The 24,471-nt window shown below is 34.8% G+C and overlaps 1 protein-coding gene across 3 annotated transcripts in view; it reads right to left on the bottom strand.

The window, feature by feature from the left end:
• The window catches only part of Pik3c2g (phosphatidylinositol-4-phosphate 3-kinase catalytic subunit type 2 gamma), a 340,206-nt gene that overhangs the window by 174,770 nt on the left and 140,965 nt on the right, over positions 1 to 24,471 (bottom strand). For all 3 annotated transcript variants that reach the window (XM_048787228.1, XM_015498207.2, XM_048787229.1), the window contains 2 exons: positions 20,133 to 20,226; positions 9,456 to 9,550 (listed from right to left, as the gene is read on the bottom strand). In XM_048787228.1, coding sequence (XP_048643185.1) covers positions 9,456 to 9,550; positions 20,133 to 20,226 — 189 coding nt within the window. The remainder of the gene's footprint in view (positions 1 to 9,455; positions 9,551 to 20,132; positions 20,227 to 24,471) is intronic.

Raw genomic sequence — 24,471 nt, 5'->3', positions numbered from 1 at the left:
AGTTTTCTCTGCTATGGGTTTTATGGGAAATTTTTTCTTATGAAAAAGGGGTCCCCTGGATTTTGCTGCATGGTGTTCTGTGTGACTGTGATACCAGCTGTGGCAGTCTTGTAGCAATAATGGGGACTGGACTAGAGGCAAGTCACCACACAGACGATGGCTCAGCAGAAAGATGGAGAGCAACTAGGACATGACAAAATCAGTGAGCTGCTGCAAGAATACGATCTGTAACCACTCCATAAAAAATTTCTTGCTTATGTGAGACAAATAATTTTTCAATTAATTTTAAACTAGTTAAATCAGAAGTTTTTGGTTACTTGCAGCCTAAAGTATCTTAAAACAAAGCGAAGTAATGAAGTAGACAAAGTGGATGCAGCATGTTAAGAACTGTATTGGAGGCATACATAAGCGCCCAGACCAGACTTAACCCTCAAAGATAAAAGCTATGATGAGTCTCAGAGGGTTGTAGATAGACAAGGTGGCAACTGCACTTCAAGAAGTTGGAAAATAGCACATGCCAAGTCATCATGGCATAAAAGACTTCTGAAAATTTTGGTAATTATTTGAGAATAGAAAAAAGATTGTGCTTTGAATGTACAAAGATGAGGGTGGGAGGTTGGCAGAGTCTAGATCATGAAGTTCTGCAACAAAGTCATGTTGATGAAGAAAAGATTGTATCTCAGAGTCTAATAATTATAGTGTCATCAGGAAAAAAGGGAATGTAATTACCTGGAATGCTAACCAGTTGGGGATTATCCAGGAACTAGAACCTATTTTAGGAGTTAAAAATCAAGTTGTATTACCTAAATATTACTCTTGAGATCAGTGTGGAGGACAGATAGACTGGGAACAGATAAGGACAGAAATAAGGAAAACAATTAGAAGTCGCCCAAATATGAAATACTGGAGGCTCAAGCTAATGTGCTATCTAGGAAAATAGGAAAGAAGGCATGAATAGGATGTACTTATGAGAAACAATGGCCAGGACTTAAGGACTTACTGAATGAAGATTATTGGGTAAAAATGCTTCTAAGATTGCCTGTGTTGGGTATCTTAGTGTGGCTGTAAACCAGGACATTGCATATAAAAAAGAAGCTTGAAAATGTTGGGTGCAAGGATTGAAAGGGTAGAAGGTAGGAATATTGAATTCTAATTTGAACTTATTGAGTCAAGATTTCAGTTGGATAACATAGTTGTATCTTCATTATGAGCCCTCCAGGAGAAAAAAATGACTATGAAATATACCAATAGGTTAAATCTCTTGGAATTCTTTACAGAATTTTTGGGCAAAAGCCAGATACTTTTGGAGGATGTCTATCAAAATAATGATTCCTTCGTTTTAAAGTGATGATGCTTACTTCAGTATTTAAATAGTCCTCTTTTTTTGTCTGTGAGACCAATTTAAGTTTTCAAAAAAACGCCAATTAATATGCAAAAAAGTTGAAAATGGCTTCTCCTTTTATGCTCCTTTTCTCTATCACTTGATGGACAAATTTCTCAACTCATATACACTTCTATACCTGTTTGGTAAAAACTGCTATGGGTTCACCAAGTCAAATTTCATTTAGCTTTTCCTTTACTCTCTTACAGTTAAGGGGACTTTGTTATTGGATTCTCCTCTATGGAGTGAAGAAAAAAAGTAGTACATGCTATCAGCACCTAAAATAACTTCAATATGATATTATTCTCATGCTTTATTTCTTTTTCTGGGTCCAAGTTCAGAAATACAGATGAGAATTTCAATTCTGGGAAATGGTATGGTTTGAATCTGTCTCCTCCAAAATCTATATGCTGGAAACATAATCCCCAATGCCACAATGTTGGGAGGCGGGGCCTAATGGGAGGCTTTTAGGTCATGAAGGTGTTTTCTTGAATGGATTGATGTCTTTTAATAAAAAAAAAGGCTTGTGGAAGTGGGTTCTCTTTCTTTTGTCATTATGCTGTGTGAAGAACAGCATTTCTCTCATCCAGACAATGAAGCATACAAGGCATCATCCTAGAAGTGAAGACTAGGCTTTTATCAGACACCAAACTTGTCAGCAACTTGATCTTGTACTTCCAAACCTCCAGAACTTTGAGAATTAAATTACTCAGTCTCAGGTATTATGTTATACCAGCACAAATGGATTAAGATAGGGATAACTGAGTTGTAAAATGAAAGGAGCCTAGGCAAGTATAGTCAAGGTGCTGGTGACTTTCAGTTCTCTGTCAACAACCCAGAGTGGTCCCTGCCAGTCTGTATCCAATCATTTACAGGCTATTTTAGTTAGAAAGAAACTAAAGACTGATTTTGCTTAAATTTTCTTATTGCCAAGTTCTGACCCAGACTATAGAAAATTATTTTCTAACTCATTTAACTTGAAATGAACTGACTTAATTGTATGAGAATATTGCTAGGTACTTAGTGTTTTTGAGAAAACTGAGAAAGTCTCGGTTGTATGAAATATGTACTGAAAAGTATAAACTAAGTGCAAACTGTACCTATTAAGAAAATTAGTTGGTAATTGCTTTTTTTAAACTTATGGTTTAATAGTAAAATTAAGAGAACAAATTTAGTGTCTTAAGTATAAATCAGGCACCACAAAAGAAAGATTCTGGAAACAATTTACTGTCCTTCAAGGATAAAAATTTTTTGGAGGCTATTATAAATGCCTATTAATTAATTATGACAATTGAGAGCACTCGTAGGTCACTCCAACCACCAATGGCACAATTTTGAGCTATTAGATCCAAAGGTCTCAATTTCAAATAATATTTTTCTTTTCAATTTTGTTTTCAAGGTAAGAGGAAACTACCTCTTTACTACTTCAATGAGTTCTTAATTATTGATAGAAAAAAGTTCAAACATTTAATGAGTACTTCAAGTTGCACTTTTTGGGAAGTAGATGTTGAGTTGGCAAGAGATCTGAATTGGGCATGAGATGTCATGAAAAGAGATTTAAATGTCAATTATTTAACCAGTTAGATGATTATCATTGGGTAAATCACTTCACTAGTTGAACTTCCTTTATAGGATTGGAGATGGTCTTTAGAGTCTCAGTTGATTCCCCCAATCCTATAACTCTTATTAGTATCTGGTAATCTATTAATTTTGAAACAATTTAAAATATTATTAGAAGATAAGGGTGATTTCTAAGCAGAATGGCTTTTTTGGGCCATATTTTTTATTGGCTAGAGAAAAACTAGTTGAGAAACATTGAATAACTATGCACTACAATGCTGCTTTTCAAGGGTTTCACCCAAATCTCTGGCATAAACTATGACAAAGTAGAGCTAACATTATCATAGGGAAATCAGATTACTATATAAGCAGGGACTGATGGAAAGTGGGTTAGGAAAGGTCAGTTCCCAAAGGCCCAACTCAGCCAGTATGTATGTACCAAATACTCATTTTTATTAGTATTCATTTTTTTTAACAAAATAGAAAGATTTAAAGGAAGAAGTAATTGAAACAGGAGATACATTAAAAATGGAGCTCTGTTAATGGCTTTTGCATAGATTTGTGGTAGAACTCTGTATGATTTTATTTTTATATATATTTAATAGCTATAATAATGTTTTAATGACATATGAAATTAATTGAAAATTATATAATGTTTAAAAACTTTTATTAAAAGAACTACATAAAACCCCTATCAGAGAAAATATAAATAAAAGACATGAAACACCTATTCTTGTATTATTTCATAACTCAGAAACTGCACTAATGGATTTCACAGATTACTGTGTGAAAAAAGAAAACTTTCTTACTTTTTCCTGCAGATTGGTGGGCATACAGAAGAAGTATTATGGGTTTAAGTGAGCTGCTTATTGTTGGATTCTGTCTGGTGTACAGTTTTCAGAGAACAACAGGGTGAAAGATGATTACAGCAGATCAATAATAAATGACAGCAAGACATATATTTCTCTTACAAAAGAATGAAGCAATATTTTATTATTTATTACATTGTAAAGGTAAAAAGGTGAATTAGTAGCAATATAATGATTCTTGAAAGTAAGGGATTGAGGCTTTAAAACCTCCTATTGATTCTGTATTATGTGTGCTCCACCACACTGCAATAGCTCCCTCCAGCACATCTCTTTATTCTTCACAGAGTATTTCAGACATCAAAGCAGAGGAGAGCATTTACCTCCTCTGTGTATTCATTTGTATGCCTTTATTAGTATTTAAAACTGACAGAATGGGAGCACACAGTTAGGTTTTTTGATTTACTTGATATCTGGTCTTGTCTCTGCTTGTATTTGGAAAAGGTCATAGGAAAAACTGTGAGATGGACAGAATTTGGTGTGACTTTTCTCCTACTCTGTCCCTGCCACATAGCCAGTGGGCTCTATCTTGCTGCCTGGATGCTGAGATGTTAGATTGTGAGCTTCTTAAGGCAAGGGCCACTCTTTGTTTTATCCTTAATAGTTCAACAGTATCTAGTATCTTAATGTTCAGCACACAAATGAACAAATGATTAATTTATCATAAAATTATGTTCTGAGTATATCTATTTTCATATTAGAAGAGAATCGCTGGAAGGCAACAATTGTTAACCTCAAGTAGTGACTCATAAATGAGATTTTCATGCATCAGGGGAGACATATATTGGGGAGGAGGAGAGAGGTAGATGTGTGACTTCAAATCACACCATGCAAAATTTCCACATTATTTTGCTTTATTTAAAGTAGTCCCTGATTTGAGAAATTGTCCCCAAATTCTAGATAAAAAGAGTTTGGGGAAGATTGTTTAAAAAGAATGAATGGACAGATTTGGCATCATCTTGGGTAGCATATCAAAGCTGGTGGGTCCTTTCCTTACAAGAAGAACTGCTGACTTAATTCACTCTCTGGTTCTCCCACTGGTGTAGCAGACACTACAGCATCAGCTTGTTCTGGGGTCCTGGTTCCTGACTTCGGTCATTCCCTGACTTCTGCTCAAATTATCTTTGCTCTCCAGTTTTTCCTTTCTGGTAGTATCCATTGCTTACTTCTCATGGAGCCAGTCTCCTGAAATTACTCTGGCACTGCCTGATCATCATCTAGGGCTCAAGCAGCTCTCTTCTGCCCCCTTCTGTCAAAAGTCTGCATGTGTACAGCTGGGCCCTGACATACGCAAATTCTTTCATTCAATAGTAATTTATGGAATGTCTATAAAGAACCAAGTACCATCCTAGGTGCTTATGATATATCAGTACATAAAACAGAAAAAAATAAACCCCTGAACCAATAGAGCTTCAAATAGGAGCTCCATGTCAGGCTGTTCCCACATTTTGAAGGGGACACTCATGCACTTTAAATAACACCTGTCAAAAAGAATAGCTATGCTACAAAACAGCTCTTTACCATATAGACTTTGATTCAAATTGGTTTTCTCATGGAACTTAGTCAATCTCATTACTAAACAGACTGTGAAAACTGAGATATTGCTGTTCCACTGAGGACATGTCTCATAGCATACTCCAATTATTAAAAACATTCTGCCCTCTGTTACCCCCAGGTTCTACTTCATCCTAAGATTCAAATGAAGATTGAAAATATTTAAAAAATCCTATCCTTTCTGAACATGCAAGGACTTTTTTCCTTGTCACGATTTCTGTAAGCAGTACAGTATGACAGCTATTTACATAGCATTTACATTATATGAAGTATTATAGGTAATTTAGAGATGATTAAAGTATACGAGAGGATATATACAGGTTATATGCACATAATACACCATTTTATATAAGGTCCTTGAACATCCACAGATTTTGGTATCTACTGGTTTCTGGAGCAAATCCCCAGCAGATACCAAGAGGTGATTGGATTTAAACTTGTCATCTGCATTAAGAAGTATTTATCTTAGGTCAGGTTTCCCAGAACAGCATAAAAGATAGGAATATCAGTGCATATAATTTACCAAAAAGTACTTTTTAGGAAAAAACCTATGAGACAGGGAGGGAAGCATTGTAGAGAAGGGAAGAAATCAACAAAGAGGAGGTCTCAGGTCAAGTCTAGCCTTAATTCCATCTATGGGCATCTCTGGAATGTCAACTGCCCCATGGAGATTTCCAACTGTCCAAGCCAGGTGGCTACTTAAGCAGAGGATAGTTCTGCAGAGAAGGGGCGACAGTTGGTTAACAGTCAGTACAGAAGCTGGGGGTGGATGCAGCAGCCAGGCAAAAGCAGTGAGGCTGTGGCACCAGCAGTGAGTTTCACAGAGCCTCAGGCAACCTGGTAATTTCAGATTCCATGGGATTGCCATAATGTGAAAATATTGCTGCCCTGAAAGATGGTCCTATGACTTCCTGTATTTTAAAACATTTTTTAAAAAATGTCTATTGAGTTCCAAACACTGTGGTGGGATTCATATGTAGACGAGCATGGCACGTTTGTTTCATTAGCCATTACAGGGACGAGAAAGGGAAATGCACAGACCAGTGGAGATATGGAGGCAGTCTGAGATGATGTTGGGCAGAATCATGTACAGTACACAGTGGGATATGAAACGGGAGCCAAACAATTTCAGATGGTGGCTAGGAGGAGGGTCAAAGTTTCCTGGATGATATGACATCCTAGTCAATTTGTCTTTCCTGTGGTTGCACAAATTACCAAAAAAAAAAAAAAAAAATGATGGCTTACCAAAAATTTATCCTCCCATCTCTGGAGGCTAGAAATTAGAAATAAAATCATTGACCAGGACGTGCCTCCTCCAAAGCTCTAGGGGAGCAGCTTCCAACTTTCAAGGCTCACGGTTTTCCTAGGGTTGGGAGTTGTTTCTCTACAATCCATGCCCCCATTTTTCTCATGACATTCTCTGCTGTGTGAATCATCTCTTCTACCTCTCCTGAGGTCACTTGTCATTGGATGTAGGGCCCATTGTGATACTTCAGGGAGAACTTGTCTCAAAATCTTTATCTTAATTCCATCGTCAAGGACCATTTTCCATACTGTCACAATGAACAGTTTCCTCAGGTTAGGATGTGAACATACTTGTTTGGGGGCCACCATTCAACCCAAAACATCACCATCAGTTAAATTGTGTCCTATCTTAAATGGAAAGCAGAACTGAATTTAAACTTAAAACCTTAAATAATTGATTGTAATAGGGATAGAAGCCTATAGGCGTAAGCCCCAAATGCTACGGTTGCCACGTATGGCCACCTTTCAGGGTGCTGGCTGAGAGGTAAAGCTTTTAGACTTTCCAAATCTGAAGCTTCTTGTTAACTCTCTTTTCTTAGAAAACAGGAACTGCGCATTCTATATTAACTCTTCCAGTGGAGAAGACTGGCAGTAAACCCAAGCTGATTTCCCATCTCAGAAAGGCTACCCAGAGTGATACCAAGTGTCTAGATGGTTTTAGCCTATTTGCTCAACATTTGGTGAACCAACCATCTGGTCAGCGACAGTGGCAGGTGGAGTAGTGGAGTGGGGAGACTGTTCAGGAAGTAGAGGTTATAAGGCTTGGTAAATAATTGCTTGTGTTATTGGGGAACAGAGAAGACATCAAACCCTAGGTGAACAGAGCAAGATATTGAGAGTGTTGAACTAATATATTGACTCTGAAGAATCAGTAAGTAATTCATTCAAGTGAAAAAAAAAACTCACTATAAAGTAATGGTTGATGGGTTTCTGCATTTGCTTGCCCCCCATCCTTCTTTTATATTACAGGCCATTGCTCTTTTAAAAGGATCCTAATTATCATCTTCTGAAGTTTTAGCTCAGACATTCTGCACAAGACACTTTCCACACATGACCCTTGACATCTGCGATTTTAACTCCATAATGATTTAAATATAAATAATATTATTTCATGCTTTGTCCACGTTCCATAATTCTTAATTTTTATTTTTTTAAAGAGATGTAGAAACTTCAATACATCTCCTCCTTTTCCTTTTCCTTTTTCTTTGTTCTTATAAACTCAGTCCTCAAAAATAAGAAATTCGTTTGTAATTTCTTTTCTATTCCTTCTATCTTACTCCTTGAATCTGTGAGAGGAGAAATGGTCTTTTTCATAAGGACGAGAAAGGCTATCCTCTCAACCCTTAGAAACAATGACATAATTGTATTTACTTACAAGTATGACATTGATCTACAACTTTGCACTCAGGGCTGCCTTTCAATGACTCTACTTTCCACACCACTTTAGCAGATGGAGGTAGAGCTAAGGCTGCACAAGTATGATATCAACCATTCATCAAATGGATAAATCCTTAATGTTGCATTCTAATTTTAATGTCTTTTTAAAGAAATTATCTTTCTATACTTTATATACTCTGATGCTGTATTTTGGTTTGAATATTAAACTTGAGATTATCACCAGGTCATGTTTTCATTTTAATAACACATGGGGGGAAAAAAGTTGAGTTTTAAGGAAGTAAAGATGGAGTCTGATGGAGTCCTTGTTGCATGCTGTGTGACACCACAGAGTGTATCCACTTAACTCCCCTCAGCAGCTGAGGAACTGAAGAGGCTAAGACTCCAGAGCTTTGATGAGAGTCTATTCAGTGAAGGGCCACTGCTAGTCAATAAATCCAATGCCTTACAATAGTTACATACTAGAGGAAATGCTCTGCTTCTTAAAGTAAGCATTTAACATGAAAATGATAACAGGTCAAATGTGAGCGCCTGAAAGTTCTTGTGCGTCTCCTCTGCTATGAAATGCTTGAGTCATTTTCCTGGTAAGAGTGAGCTCAATGTGAGTGATATTTCTTGAAGCAGAAAAACATGATACTCCAAACTGATGTGGACTTGCTGTTTTCCTATTCATTAACATTCTTAAGTAGCAACTGAAGCAAGTAAATTACAGCTGTCATGCATTCAAGAGGACAAAAGAAAAAAATCCATTTTCATCCCTAGGTCTTTGACATTTGTGATATAAATATTTTGAAACTGAACCTATAAGGTAGGTAATAAAACCAAAAGTAGACAAACATTGCATGCAAATAGCATCCTGTTCCATAAGATCAAGAGTAGGTGATAATGGGAGAAATTCTGATATCTCTTAAATAATTCTTGTTTCCTCACTAACAGTATTCTAAATTTATGCTTGAGAAAAATTGACTCTTCTAAGAATTTTCAGCAGAAAGAGTGTGTATTTTCCATGAGATTCCATTGTTTATAAATGAAACTGCACAGAAAGTACTTTCAAAACATAAGTTCTTCCAAGGCATTCACAGTCTTACAGCTAGTGTTAAATTGCAGTCCTCAATGAGTAGATACGACCACAAACATTAGTGATTTAAAACTATAGAGAAGGGGTCATCCAGATTAAAGTTCTGAGTGAGTTTAACTTGTTGTTTAATGGTAGCAATTGTCCATTCTGAAAATGATGATACTTAAATTATACTCATAAATAAAAATAACTTTGTACTTGGCTGAATTTTAAGTTGAGGTTTGTATCAATGACAAAGAAAAAAAATCTTCTCTGACTGTTCCACGGAAAAATTGACAATTAAAAAGGCACCCTAGCCTGTTTTAATTAATCTTACCAGTAAAGACGATGAGCCACCTGGATGCTTTGCAAGGAGCGGTGCAGTAGGAGTTCCACCAAAGGACTTTCAAGGTTCCATTCAAACTTGACAGCCTGCAGTAAGAAATAAAACCACTTTATAGCAGAACACAGAGGGACTAAGGAGCTTTGACAAAACTAGAGAAAACAACATTCAATAAAACAAAAACAACATTCCAATAAAGTGTTGATAATATATTTATATAAAATGCTGAATGCTTTTTAGTTGGTGTATGACTAATAATAGCACAACTTGGGTTTACATAGTCTTGTTTCCTTATTTATGCTTTAGGATCATAGGATAATAAATAAGAGCAAGTGCTTGGTGGAGTTCAATCATGCCCTGAGGCTGCAATCCTGGCACAAAAAATAATATCATGAACAGTATCTCTGGAATATAAAAAATGGTATTATTAAGAAATAGATATTTCTACGCATTTGGAAATAAAATTACTGAACACTCAAAGCCTCAACAGAAATCACTGACATTTCAGTATTAACCTGCAGACCTTGAAGTTTTGCTTCAAATTTCAAGGCTAATTGTTACTACCATAACATATTCCCAAATCCTTTCTTTTGTCTCCATGTGAACAGCTCTCTAATATGTATATTCACTCTGATAAAAGACATGGATAACCATGGCAGCCCCAGATGTCCTCAGGAACCTAATTCAGACCTGTACCTGCCTTCTGTAGGAACTATACCTGAATCCCCACCATTGTCCCAGCAATCAGTATGTGAAAATGAAAACCAAGTTCTCTTCATAAAAGTGCTCATTCCTGTTTGAGGGGCAAAGCTTCTACCTTTAGTTGTTCAATAAGCCATTTAAGTCTCCCTCCCCATTTCTCTCTCACACACACATATACACATTACACACACACACACACACACACACACACACACAGTTTGAGCCAAGTTTTATACCACAGTACAGAGAGCAGAAAAAAGTGGGTACTATATTAATTCACACACACACCTGAAGAAACACCTCAGACGCTAAATACCCTCAAGGATGGAAAAGTTATAAATTTCTGAGGTGTGAGAGTGCCGAAGATGATTTCAACAAATTTGCATAGCCTCCTAACACTGTCTGAATGCAGAAAGACATTAACATTAACTAGCCTTAAACTGCAGTCATGGGTTTTTCTTTCTTACCTGCTGATTAGGTCATGGATTTTGTTTATGCTCTAGTTGTAAACATATAATATGGGCATATGAGCAGGAGATATGTCTCAGAATTTACTTCTATGCTTGCCTTATAATTTCTTCCCATCACTTCTTCTTAAACACAGTAACTATTTATAGCTCTTGGATTGCCTCCCTTGCTTACAAACTCCTTGCTTTACTATCTACTGATGCAATTTCCCTTAAATCCTGTATCACCCATTTCAGGCGCACAACACATTATTTTGAACTCTGTGTTTGGAAGTTACCTGCATAGTTACATCCTATAGTTAATATTGACATCTGACATCTGACATCTAACTCTCCAGATAGGACAATATCTGCATTTAAAAACACACAAACAGCTGGGTGGTGATGCATGCCTGTAATTCCAGTAGCTCAGTAGGCTTACTTGATGCCTAATTATGAACCTTTCTGTTTTCACTGTGGTCTTAGAGTTCTTTCTCTCTGCTTGAATGTAGTCTTCATCATTTTAGCATAGAAATCCATAACAAAATAACATGATTCCAGAAAATAGTCAACAGGGATAGACCTTAATGTGTTGAAAAGTTTTAAGATCAGGGTGAAACATTAAAGTCATATGGTAAACTTTACAGTGAATATTAAGAAATTCTTCCCAGTTTTTGTTTATTTTCTAGTCTCATATATTTCTTCCCATCTCAGAATGTTATGGGCCAGCCTATATGGGCAATGACGAAACAGACTCCATTTTGCCCTGAGACTTCATGTCATGTAAGAAATCCTTCTCCCATGGAAAGCCCCACATCTGTGTCCATCAACAGTTGCTCAGCAGAGCATGTTTGGCAACACAAAATGGCAATTCTTAGACAATGTAAAAGTGTTCTGTCTTTAGCTCCTGTTTTTCTTGGACAATGTACTCTCTCAGAGATTGATTGCCTGGATTTTAGTAACAATTCTTTAACTTGTACTCAACTAGGGACTTTTTGGCCCACTCACATTTCTGCTTATGATTTTAGATCTCATGATATTTGTTTATGGTTTTGAATCATAGCAACAGCCACTTATACTTTAATATGGTTTTGGACTATGAAAGGTAGACTCAAACCCTGGGATGGAGTTGAAGGTTATAGACTTGCAGCTTACCTATTGGCCCAGCAGCTGGTGGATCTGGACCACCAGCTGGTGATTTATTGCAATCTCGCCTTAACAAGAACATGTTGTAAACTTTACTTTTAATTAGGACACAGTTGCAGCTTTATTTAATTTTACCCTCTGTGTGTTTGCTATGTTGGATTCAGTGTACGAGTTTTCTTATAAACTTGATTTGCAGGAAGGTGGCTCTCAGAGAACTTCTGGTGTCAACTGTACTGGTTATGATGGGGCCATCAAATGAGTTTACTCTACAGGTACTTCAGTAAGAACGTACTATTTTCAGTTGGGTTAGAAATGATATGTAGCCCCTACCCATGAGCCATGAGATGAATAGTGATCAACAAGTTCAAACTTTTTTTTTTTCTTTTATCAATACTATACTGGCAAGTTGAGGGAAGTACTATGAAGATTGGTAGGTGTAACTATATAGTTTAGCTATATCTAAACCAGGTCTCTCTCTTTAGGAGGACTCAGGACAAGTTCACGTACATGTGCAAAGTAATATGGCACTAGAGTTTATTTATAGGTGCTTTTCCATTTTCTTAGAGTTTTTTAAAATCAGTGGTCAAAAACTGAGGCACCTGACATTAAAAATAACTTCTAACTCTCCAGATAGGACAATATCTGCATTTAGAAAACACACAAACAAATGGGTGTGGTGGTGCATGCCTGTAATCTCAGTAGTTCAGGAGGCTGAGGCATGAGAATGTGTGTTCAAAGCCATCCTCAGCAACTTAGGGAGGCCCTAGCAACTCAGAGAGACTCTGTCTCTAAATAAAATATAAAAAAGAATTCAGTTTGTGGCTCAATGTTTAAGTGACTCTGGGTTTGATCCCTGGTACAAATTAATTAATTAATTAATTAATTAAAAATAAACAAAGCAGAAAGACCTTTTCAGTCCTCTTAGAAAAAGATTTATTTGTGTAGTTTGGATTTTCAGTCATTTACATGCTCAATTGTAAAATGTTTAATTTAATTTTTAATCTTTCATCATATTCAGATATGTTAGACTCTTCTCATATTTCCTCATAATTTATATTCTTTTCTAAAATGAATTTGATATTATAATATTTGATGTGACTAAAATGTGCTAGTTGGCAACAGAATTTGGGTATTAGAAATTACTTCTGTAAGATTTATAATCAATCTTACAATTCTCTATGGGAAAGGCAAGAAGCTCATAAATTATTTTTTCCTCAATAATAGTCTTTAAAAATTTGTTCTTTTTAGTTATAAGTGACACTAGAATATATTTTGACATTTCATACATAAAATGGAGCATAATTCACCATTTTTGTAGTTGTACATGATGTGGAGTTACACTGGTCATTAATATAGGAACATAGGAAATTTATGTCTGATTCATTATACTGTCTTTTCCATTCCCATCCCTCCTACACTTCTCCCCACATTCCCAGCCTATTGTAAGTCAGTGTCCACATATCAGAGAGAACATTTGGCCTTTGGTGTTTTGGGATTCAATTAAGTCATCATCTGCATATCAAAGAGAATATTTGGCCTTTGGTTTTTGGGGTTCAACTTATTTCACTTAGCATGATTGCCTCTAGTTCCATCCTTTTACTAGCAAATGCCATAATTTCATTCTTCTTTATGGCTGAGTAATATCCCATTGTGTATACATACCACATTTTCTTTATCCATTCATATATTGAAGGGTCCCTAGATTGGTTCCATAGTTTACCTCTTGTGAATTGAACTGCTATAAATATTGATGTGACTGAGTCACTATAGTATGCTGATTTTAAGTCCTGTTGGCATAAGCTGAAGAGTGAGATAACTAGCTTAAATGATGGTTCCATTTCAAGTTTTCTGAGGAATCTCCATACCGCTTCCCAGAATGGTTGTACCAATCTGCAGTCCCACCAGCAACGTATGTACGTTTTCCTCCACACCCTCGCCAACATTTATTGTTACTTGGATTCTTGATAACTGCCATTCTGACTGAAGTGAGATGAAATCTCAGTGTAGTTTTAATTTGCATTTCTCTAATTACTAGTGATACTGAACATTTTTTCATATATTTGTTGACCATTTCTTCTGTGGTGTGTGTTCAGTTCCTTTGCCATTTATTGGTTGGGTTATTTGTTGATTTTTAAGTTCATAAAGTTGTTTATATACCTTGGATATTAATGCTCTATCTGAGGTGCATGTGGCAAAGTTTTTTTCCCATTCTGCAGGCTCTCTTTTAATGTTCTTGATTGTTTCCTTTGCTGAGAAGAAACTTTTAGTGTGATATAATACTACTTATTGCTTTGGGAGTCTTATTGAAGAATTCAATACCTAAGCTGACATGACTGAGATTTGGGCCTATGTTTGCTTCTAGTAAGTGCAGGGTCTTTTGTCTAATGCCAAGGTCCTTGATCCACTTAGACTTGAGTTTTGTGCAGGGTGAGAGATAGAAGTCTAATTTCATTTTATTTCCTAGCACCATTTGTTGAAGAGGCTATCTTTTCTTCAATGTATGTTTATGGTGCCTTTGTCCAGTATGAAATAACTGTATTTGTCTTCTATTCTGTAACATTGGTCTTCATGTCTGTTTTGGTGCCAATATCATGCTGTTTTTGTTACTATAGTTCTGTTGTGTAATTTAGATGCACCCAACATCACTCTTTTTGCTCAGGATTGCTTTGGCTATTCTGGGCCTCTTATTTTTCCAAATGAATTTCATGACTGCTTTTTCTATTTCTATGAAGAATGTTACCAGAACCTTAATGGGAATTGCATTAAATCTGTTTAGTGCTTTTGGTAGTAAGGCCATTTTGACAATAATAAATCTTACTATCCAAGAACATGGGAGATCTTTCCATCTTCTAAGGTTTTCTTCTATTTATTTCTTTAGTGTTCTGTAGTTTTCATTGTAGATGTCTTTCACCTTTTTTGTTATATTGATTCTCATATATTTTCTTTGAGGTTATTGTGAATAGTTTTCCTAATATTGTGAATTAGTTTTCCTAATTTGTCTTCCAGTTGATTCATCACTGATGCATAGGAATGCAATTGATTTATGGGTATTAATTTTACATACTGCTACTTTGCTGAATTTGTTTATGAGTTCCAGGAGTTTTCTGGTGGAGTTTTTCAGATCTTCTAAATATAGAATGATATCATTGGCAAATAGTGATAATTTGAGTTCTTTTCCTGCCCATATCCCTTTAATTTCTTTCTTTTGTCTAATTGTTCTGGCTATAGTTTCCAGGACTATGTTAAATAGAAGTGGTGAAAGAGGGCATCACTGTCTTGTTCCAGTTTTTAGAGGTAATACTTTCATTTTTTTCCTCCATTTTGAATATGTTAGCCTTGGTTTTAGCATATTTAGCTTTTGCAATATAGAAGTATGTTCCTACTATCCCTAGTTTTTCTAGTGTTTTGAATATGAATGGATGCTGTATTTTACCAAATGCATTTTCTGCATCTCTTGAGACGATCATGTGATTCTTATCTTTATTGATGTGATGAATTATGTTTATTGATTTCCATATGTTGAAACAACTTTGCATCCTTTGGATGAACCTCACTTGATTATGGTGCACTATCTTTGTAATATGTTTTTGTAAGTGATTTGCCAGTATTTTATTAATAATTTTTGCATCTATTTTCATCAGGGATATTGGTCTGAAATTTTCTTTCCTTGATGTTTCTTTGTCTGATTTTGGTATTAGGGTGATAATAGCTTCAGAGAATGAGTTTGGAAGGGTTCCCTCCTTTTCTATTTCATGGAATAATTTTAGGAGGATTGGTGTGTATTCTTCTTTGAAGGTCTGATAGAACTCAGCTGAGAGTCCATCTGGTTCTGGACTCTTCTTTCTTGATAGGCTTTTGATGAAATCTTCAATTTCATTGCTTGAAATTCATCTGTTTAAAATTTCCTATGCCCTCCTGATTAAATTTGGGTAAGTAATATGTCTCCAGAAATGTGTTGAAGTCTTCACAATTTCTATTTTATTAGAGTATAAATTGTCAATATAGGTTATGGTTATCATCCGTATTTCAGTAGTGTCCATTGTGATATTTCCTTTTTTCATCACAAACTTAGTAATTTGAGTTTTTTCTCTTTCTTTGTTAGTTTGGCTCAGAGTTTATCAATGTTATTGATTCTTTCAAAGAATCAACTTTTTATTTTGTTGATATCTTGGATTGTTTCTTTTGTTTCAATTTCATCTCTGATTTTAATTGTTTACTATCTTCTACTGCCTTTGATGTTGATTTGTTCTTTTTTTCTAGGGCTTTAAGATATAATGTTAGGTTATTTATTCATTGACTTTCTATTCTTTTAATAAATGAGCTCAGTACAATTAACTTTCCTGTTTTCACTGCCTTCATAGTGTCTCAGATATTTTGATATGTTGTATTGTTTTCTAATTTACCTCTAAGTATTTTGTTATTTAATCCCTGATTAGTTCTGCTATCAATTCATCATTTGATAGCGTATTATTTAGTCTCCAGTCAATATAGTAGTTTTTATTTTTTATTTTATTGTGGGTTTCTGATTTCATTCCATTATTATCTGGTAGAATGCAAGGTATTATTTATATTTTTTGTACTTGCTAAGGGTTGATTTGTGGCCTAAGTTATGTTCTATTTTAAAGAAGGATCTATGTGCTGCTGAGAAGAAAGTGTATTCAGACATTGATGAATGCAATATTCTATATATGTCTGTTAAGTCTAAAGTATTAATTGTAGTTTTTACTTCTATAGCTTCTTTATTTAGTTTTTGTTTGGTGGATCAATCCAGAAGTGAGAGAAGTGTGTTAAAGTCACCCAGTGTTATTGTGTTTGATTCTTGAAATTGAGAAGGGTTTGTTTGATGCACTTAGGTAGTCCAATTTTGGGAACATAAATATTTACAATTGTTATGTCTTGTTATATGATTCCCTTCAGTGATATGAATGGTCTTTTTTGTCCCTCCTGATTAATTTTGGCTTAAAGTCCATTTTACCTATATAAGAAAAAAAACCCTGCTTGTTTACAAGATCCATGTGAATGACATTTTTTTTTCTATTCTTTTACCTTCAGTCTGCAGAAGTCTTTGTCAGTGAGTCTCTTGGCAACAGCATGTTTTTGAGTCTTGTTTTTTAATCCAATATTCCGTCTATATGTTTTGATTAATGAGTATAAGCCATTTATATTCAATGTTATCATTGAGATATGATTTTTATTCCGTGTCATTTTGATTTATTTCTGGTTTTTAATTTGAATTAATTTCTCCATTGATTCATTGTTCTTTTAGTGTAGTTTTTCACATTGGTAGTTTTCACTTTTATTTTTCCTTTCTTCTTCATGAAATATCTTATTTAGTATGTTTGTACTGAAGGCTTTCTAGTGAATTCTTTTCACTTTTTTTTTAATCTAGGAAAGTTTTTATTTCATCATCAACTCTGAAGCTTAATTTTGCTGGGTATAGCATTCTTGGCTGGCATCCATTCTCTTTCAGATCTTAGTATATATCATTCCAATACCTCCTAGCTCTGAGCCTGTGTTGAGAAAACAACTGAAATCTGGATTGGTTTTCCTCTAAACATTAACTGTCATTATTCTCTGGCAGCCTTTAAAATTGTATCCTTTTTCTGTATATTAGGCTTTTTCATAATAATGTGTCTTGGTGTGGATCTGTTGTAATTTTGTATATTTGGAGTTATGTAAGCCTTCTATATTTGCTTTTCCATTTCATTCTTTAGGTTTGGGAAATTTTCTGATATTATTGCATCAAAAAGATTGTACCTTCCTTTTGTTTGTATCTCTGAATCTTCATCTATCCCAATACATCTTCAATTTGGTCTTTCAGGTTATCCTATATTTCTTGGAAGTTCTGTTTATGGTCACTTTACATCTTTTCTCCATGGTCAATTTTGTTTTCAAGATTATATATTTTCATTGCCTGAAATTCTTGTCTTCCAAGTGATCTAGTCTGTTGGTGATGCTTTCGATTGAATTTTTAATTTAGTTTATTGTTTCCTTCATTTTGAGGATTTTTAAAAATTTTTTATTTATATATAACAGTGGAATGCATTATAATTCTTATTACATAAATAGAGCACAATTTTTCATATCTCTGGTTACATACAAAGTATATTCACACCAATTTGTGTCTTCATGTATGTACTTTGGATAATAATGTCCATCACATTCCGCCATCATTTCTAACACCATGCCCCCTCCCTTCCCCTCCCACCCCTCTACCCTATCTAGAGTTCATCTCTTTCTCCCATGATCCTCCTCCCTACCCCACTATGAATCAGCCTCCTTATATCAGAGAAAACATTTGGCATTTGGTTTTTTGAGATTGGCTAACTTCACTTAGCATTGTCTTCTCAAACTCCATCCATTCACCTACTAATGCCATGATTTTATTCTCTTTCATTGCTGAGTAAAATTCCATTGTGTTTATATGCCACAATTTTGAGGATTTCTGCCTATGTTATTTTTCTCCCAAATCTCTCTTTATTGAAGTGATCTTTTACTTCCTGATTTCATACCTTATACCTTTCTTTACTTTGCAGATAATTTAACTATGTACATTATAAACTCCTTCACTGACATTTCTTCCACTGTGGTGTCCATGGATTCCATTATTGAAGTACCTTGGTTTGTTTGGGGCAGTTTGTTCCCTTGCTTGTTCATGCTGCTTGTGTGTCTACCAATCCAACAGTATCTATGTGAAGCAACAGAGTTTCTACCCTGTGGACTTACAGTGTCCCTGAAGGTGTCTAGTACGTCACTTGCTGAGAAGCTGCCTGTCTTCTTCCTTGGTTTCATACCATGAAGCATCCTGGAAAGCAACCTTCTGTATTCTGCCATCTTAAAAACCCTCAAGAAGTTCATAAATTCTGAGAAAAATTGTTTTTTACCTAACATTTATTTAATGTTTTCCACATACAGTTATGAAAAGATTTTATCATAAATATATTTTCTCTGCTTTAATTAATAAATGAAATCACTTTTAAAAAAATTCCATTTTGGCTTTTATATGCCTTTTTGTTGCTGTATGAGTTTTGGCTAAATAATGTCCGCATTGTCATATGAGCTATAACTCAGTTCTTTGACTAAATTACAATATCACTTTTAAGTTCTTTATTGTTGATTCATTGGAAACTTAAAAAATTTTATTTTAAATAAATGACAGCAGAATGCATTACAATTCTTATTACACATATATACCACAAGTTTTCATATCTCAGTTTGTATATAAAGTATGTTGACACCCAGTTCAAGTTTTCATACATGTACTTTGGATAATGATGTTTATCACATTCCACCATCCTTGGTAATCCTCTGTCCCCTCTCTTTCCCTCCCACCCCTCTTCCCTATCTAGAATTCATCTATTCCTCGAATGCTGTCCCTCCCTACCCCACTATGAGTCAACCTCCTTATATCAGAGAAAACATTGGGCATTTGTTTTTTTGGGGATTGGCTAACTTCACAGTATTATCTTCTCCAATGTCATCCATTTACTTGCAAATACCATGATTTTATTCTCTTTTATTGCTGAGTAAAATTCCATTGTGTATATATGCCACATTTTTTTTAAATCTATTCACTCACTGAAGGACATCTAGGTTAGCTCCACAGTTTAGCTATTGCGAATTGTGCTGCTATATACATTGATGTGGCTGTGTCCCTGTAGTAAGCTGTTTTTAAGTCCTTTGGGTATAGAATGAGGAGAGGGATAGCTAGGTCAAATTGTGGTTCCTTTCCCAGCTTTCCAAGGAATCTCCATACTGCTTAAAGACTCTGCATATAATAGAAGAAAAAGTAGGCCCTAATCATCATGTGGGATTAGGCCCCAACTTCCTTAATATGATTCCTATAGCACAATAATTAAAACCAAGAATCAATAAATGGAAGGGATCGAACTAAAAAGTTTCTTCTCAGCAAAAGAAACAATCTGTGAGGTGAACAGAGAACCTACATCTTGGAAGCAAATTTTTACCCCTCACACATCAGAGCACTAATCTCTAGGATATATAAAGAACTCAAAAAGCTAACCCCCCCCCAAAAAAAAAAAAAAACAAATAACCCAATCAACAAATGGGCCAAGGACCTGAACAAATACTTCTCAGAAGAGGACATACAATCATTCAACAAATATATGAAAAAATGCTCAGCATCTCTAGCAATTAGAGAAATGCAAATCAAAACTCCTCTAAGATATCATCTCAACTCCAGTCAGAATGGCAGGTATTATGAAGACAAACAACAATAAATGTTGGCGAGGATGTAGGGGAAAAGGTACACTCATACATTGCTGGTGGGACTGCAAATTGGTGCAGTCATTGGGAACTTTTTAGAGAATTATTAGTTATAATACTGGCATTCCTATAGCAATTTTGTGGTTCCTACCTGAACCAGCTGTGGGAGATATTCCAGTAGCTCATCATTCAAGAGGGTGTTTAATTGTTGAACTGCCACTTTACGAATTTCTTGATCTGGAAAACTAAGACATAGTACACGTGTTTATAAAGATGGTAATGTCTAGGAAAAACAGATGACACATGTCAGTAAAAACAGAGAAAGAATTCTACCCCCAGTGTATAAAGTAAAATAATAAACCCATCATAAATTAAAATAATCACTAGCAATAAGTGTTATTTTCCATATTCTAGACTCTCATGTAGACTACAATTGAAAGCCTTTTTTGACTAGACTTAGAAAGGTGAATTTAAGTAAGATCCTTGCCAACTCTCTTAGCTATAAAATGTGGATTATTGGATATCTGAAATCTTTTCTGAAATGGATGGAAATGTTTAAACTATTACCAGTTGGAGATCTGATAGTTTATATGCTTAAAAATAAAATCTAATATTTTAAAACTGACTTTAGCCAGCTCTTAATGAAACCCAGAAATCTAAAGTACTTTATAATACATGAACAAGCATAATATAATAAGGATAAAGCTTACTAGACTGTGAAGTTCTTGAAGTTAACTGCAACCTATTCCTTTTTAGACTATATATGACAATAGTAAGATTAGTCACTTATTTATTAAACCAAATTTGTGAGGCATCTAACATTTGAAACCATATTCCAAAGACAATTTTATTTTAAAATGGGCTCTTCAGATTGTTGCCATCTTGCTCCAGCAGAAATTAGATGCAATTATCTACCGACAGCTAAGTGCATGGAGATAAATTTGGTACCACGCTGCTTTGAGATGATCTTGACCTATGGCCTTGACATGATTAGATATAGCCAGGGCTTTGGTAAGAACAATTAATTTCACATGAACATGTTTTCAGAAAAAAATAGGCATAATTTAAAACTTCCAGAAACTGCTCTTAGTACTCATTTAAAAGCAAAGAAATGAATAAACAAATAAACAAAGCCCCAAACTGCTTTTGTAGGGAATTAACTGAAGGTTTTTCAACCAGTCAGGTGAAGACTCTGAAGATTAGCTCCCAGTAGTTTTGAAGTTAGAAAACTTTAAAGTCTCCAATAAGCTGTACTTTTTAGGATATTAGGTTACTGAAGGATGAAATGAATACTATGCATCTATAGAGTTGAGTAAAAAAAATGGTATTACTCAGTACCCCTCAACAGTCCTTGAGAGCAGTTTGAAATGTAATTGCTAAATAGGGTATGCATTTTTTTTTTCATTTAAACTGAGCATTTTAATTGCAACAAAAATTTCACTTCTAAGGTTAGTCACTCAAAACTCTTATTTCTGACCTGAAAATACTTTTCCAATACTAATTTTCTCCCTTTGAACATTCTAGCAATGAGCCCTAGTGAGAACTGTAGTCCAGACACATCTCATGAAGTACTGCTAAGGTCAGAAGTTCTCAGCATAACCTCATGCATGCACCAAGAGCAGAAGGGTGCAATAAAAATGCAAAGCTAGAAGAAGGTCAGCCTATTTTAGCACATTAAGACTTTAAATTCTCCCAACTAAATGCAATTGACTCTAATTTATTGCTCTCAATTACTAAACTATTTGTTTGAAGCTTGTGGACATCAAGGTCAGTTTGAGGACAGTTTGAAGCCTCAGAGGGAATAAGTTATTTGGTATATTTCAACAAAGTGATGACTTGTTAAGTCGGATTCTAGTCACTCTTGTTTTCTTGTGTGCCTATTTTATCTTATTGATACAGGTGACAAAAAAAGTAAATGAAAATATAAAAGAAACATCACAACACCAGCTTTGGTGAGCACTATACTTCTAATTATGTATTCACTAGAATGTACACTAGAGTGGAAGCAGAAATTTTTTGTCTGCTTTGTTCTTGGATGTGTCCCCAATGCCTCCAAATTTGTGGGTGTCCTCTTTGTATTTGTTTGAAGACTAAACTGAACTCATTATCTTTCCATAAGACATTTCTACTACCAGGTTTCCTTCTTAATATCTTTCTCCAATCATATAGTGATAAAATTTTAAAGATGATATTTGGCTCCTCTTTTGCCGTCTTTATTAGATTTCCCCACTTTTCTTTGGATGAAAATCTTTTCATCCCTCCAGTCAAAGCTCCAGCATCAATTTACCTGTGGTTGTTTTGACCACTTTTCAGCCTCCTGTAGAGGTAATCACCTGTTCCCTAAGGAATTCTATATGAAGCCCATGGTTGGTGGCATGTTCCTCCAATTTATGAGTCTCTTATTGAAGCACAGTTTAATAGAAGTTTGTGGAATTTCCTGTAGTTTCTTATTTTTATACTTAACTCAGTTGCTAAGTTCAGTTGACTCTTCTATCTTAATGGTTTGAGTATCTGTGCTTACTTTTAATTTCTTCTGCACATATTTGGTCTAGAACATAATTACCTCATATTTTTCATGGTGATATCTAAAGAATTTCCCAATTTGTTTGTAAATTCATTTCTTATAAAACATTAAATGGTTTTCTATTTTCAGTGGACCTTTCTTATACTCATACTGCTAACCTAGAATTGAAGACTGGCTAAATATTCCAGGTATTTCTCCTACCATAATATTGGATGAACCAGTCTGTTTCATTTGCTATTATTATTATTATTATTTTTTAGAGAGAGTATTTTTTAAAGAGAGAGAGAGAGAGAGAGAGAGAGAGAGAATTTTTTAATTTTAATATTTATTTTTCAGTTTTTGGCGGACACAACATCATTGTTTGTATGTGGTGCTGAGGATCGAACCGGGGCCGCACGCATGCCAGGCGAGCGCTTTACCGCTTGAGCCACATCCCCAGCCCATCATTTGCTATTATTTTTGCTCTGAAAAAGTCATGTGCATTCTCAGTAATGTCACCTCTTGTCTTAAAATTCTGGTCCTTCTTCAAGATGTGGATCAAATCCCACTGAAGGCAACTTTCCTTAATAATCACTTGTTCAAACTCCAAGAATATTGAGTGGTTGATTTCTCTTGGACACTTAGGATATACTAGTATATACATAAGGTATTATTATTTTATATATGTGTCCTCATTCCTCAACTAGTAAATAAATCAATTGAAGATTAAGTGTGTTGCATCTTATTTTCTTATTTATGGGATATAGCATCATGGTATATATGAGGTGGGCAATTAAAAAAATACAGTAGTCATGGTGATAATAATGATGAAAATTATACAATGGAGTCAGTTGTATTTCTTGCCTTTCTCTAAGGTAAATGACATTGGTTGCAATAGGCTTAATTCCGCCAATACCACTCATATCAATTCTGGAATTTCTTTTTAAGCAAAAGTATAAAAGAAAAATAAATCTAAAGGTAATAGAAATAAGTGTATTTTTTTCCAAAATTTTTAGAAAAAGGAGAACAACAACAACAAAAAAACCTGGTAACACCTGTATAGTGTAGTCCAGAAGGAAAATGATAAATTTGTACTAATATATGCAAGTGCTGGGAAGGCTGATTTTACACTATAATGGAAAGGGATGTCTCATTTATTCTTCACTGTTGAAGTTCAGAAAGAAATTAGGACAGAAATTGAAACTAACTGCATGACACCCTGAGATGTAAACAAGGCCTAAGTTGACATTAGAGCATACCCAAACATAACTTGCATTCAACCGTATTAAGAAGAATTGAACATATTAAAAGAGATGCTTGCAGTGCTGGTGAAGTTCCTGGGACAGGAAATTATTTGTATGTTGCTGGCAATATATGGTAGCATTTATTAAAGCAAGACAAAACTCACAATGTGGTTCTGGCTTGATCTGGAAATTTAACTTGAGGGAATATGTCTTAAGGATATAATAAGAGATGTGCATGAAGATTTGTGTATGCAAAAAGCTACTGAAAATAATATCCAAAATAAAATATCTAAAAATAAGTAATTAAATATGCTATAGCCATGTGGTGGATTATATGATGTCATTAAACATAGTATTAGAATATTTAATGATATAAAATACTGTGAAATATTTATGCAGTATTGTTTTTGAAATAAATATGTGTACATGTCCCTATATGTTTAATAAAAGATGGAAAAGATTAACAAATACCAGCTATCTGAATGAAAGTTTCATAGATGACTTTCATTTCATTTTGTAAGCTTGTTTAAAAAGTTTTTCAAGCCTATTAAAAAGTATTTATTACTTTTTAAAAGCCAGGCTTATCCAACTAATTAATAAAATATGTGAGTAATTGCAATTTCGTTACTGAACTAAAAAATGGTTCCAGGGCTGGGAATATAGCTAAGTAGTAGAATGCTTGCCTAGCATGTGTGAGGCCCTGAGTTTAATCCCCAGTACCCCCCCCCCCCCAAAAAAAAAAA

This window comes from Marmota marmota, unplaced genomic scaffold (genome assembly GCF_001458135.2).
Source record: "Marmota marmota marmota unplaced genomic scaffold, marMar, whole genome shotgun sequence".
NCBI classification, from domain to species: Eukaryota; Metazoa; Chordata; class Mammalia; order Rodentia; family Sciuridae; genus Marmota; species Marmota marmota.
This window is presented reverse-complemented; position numbering and strand designations above follow the sequence as displayed.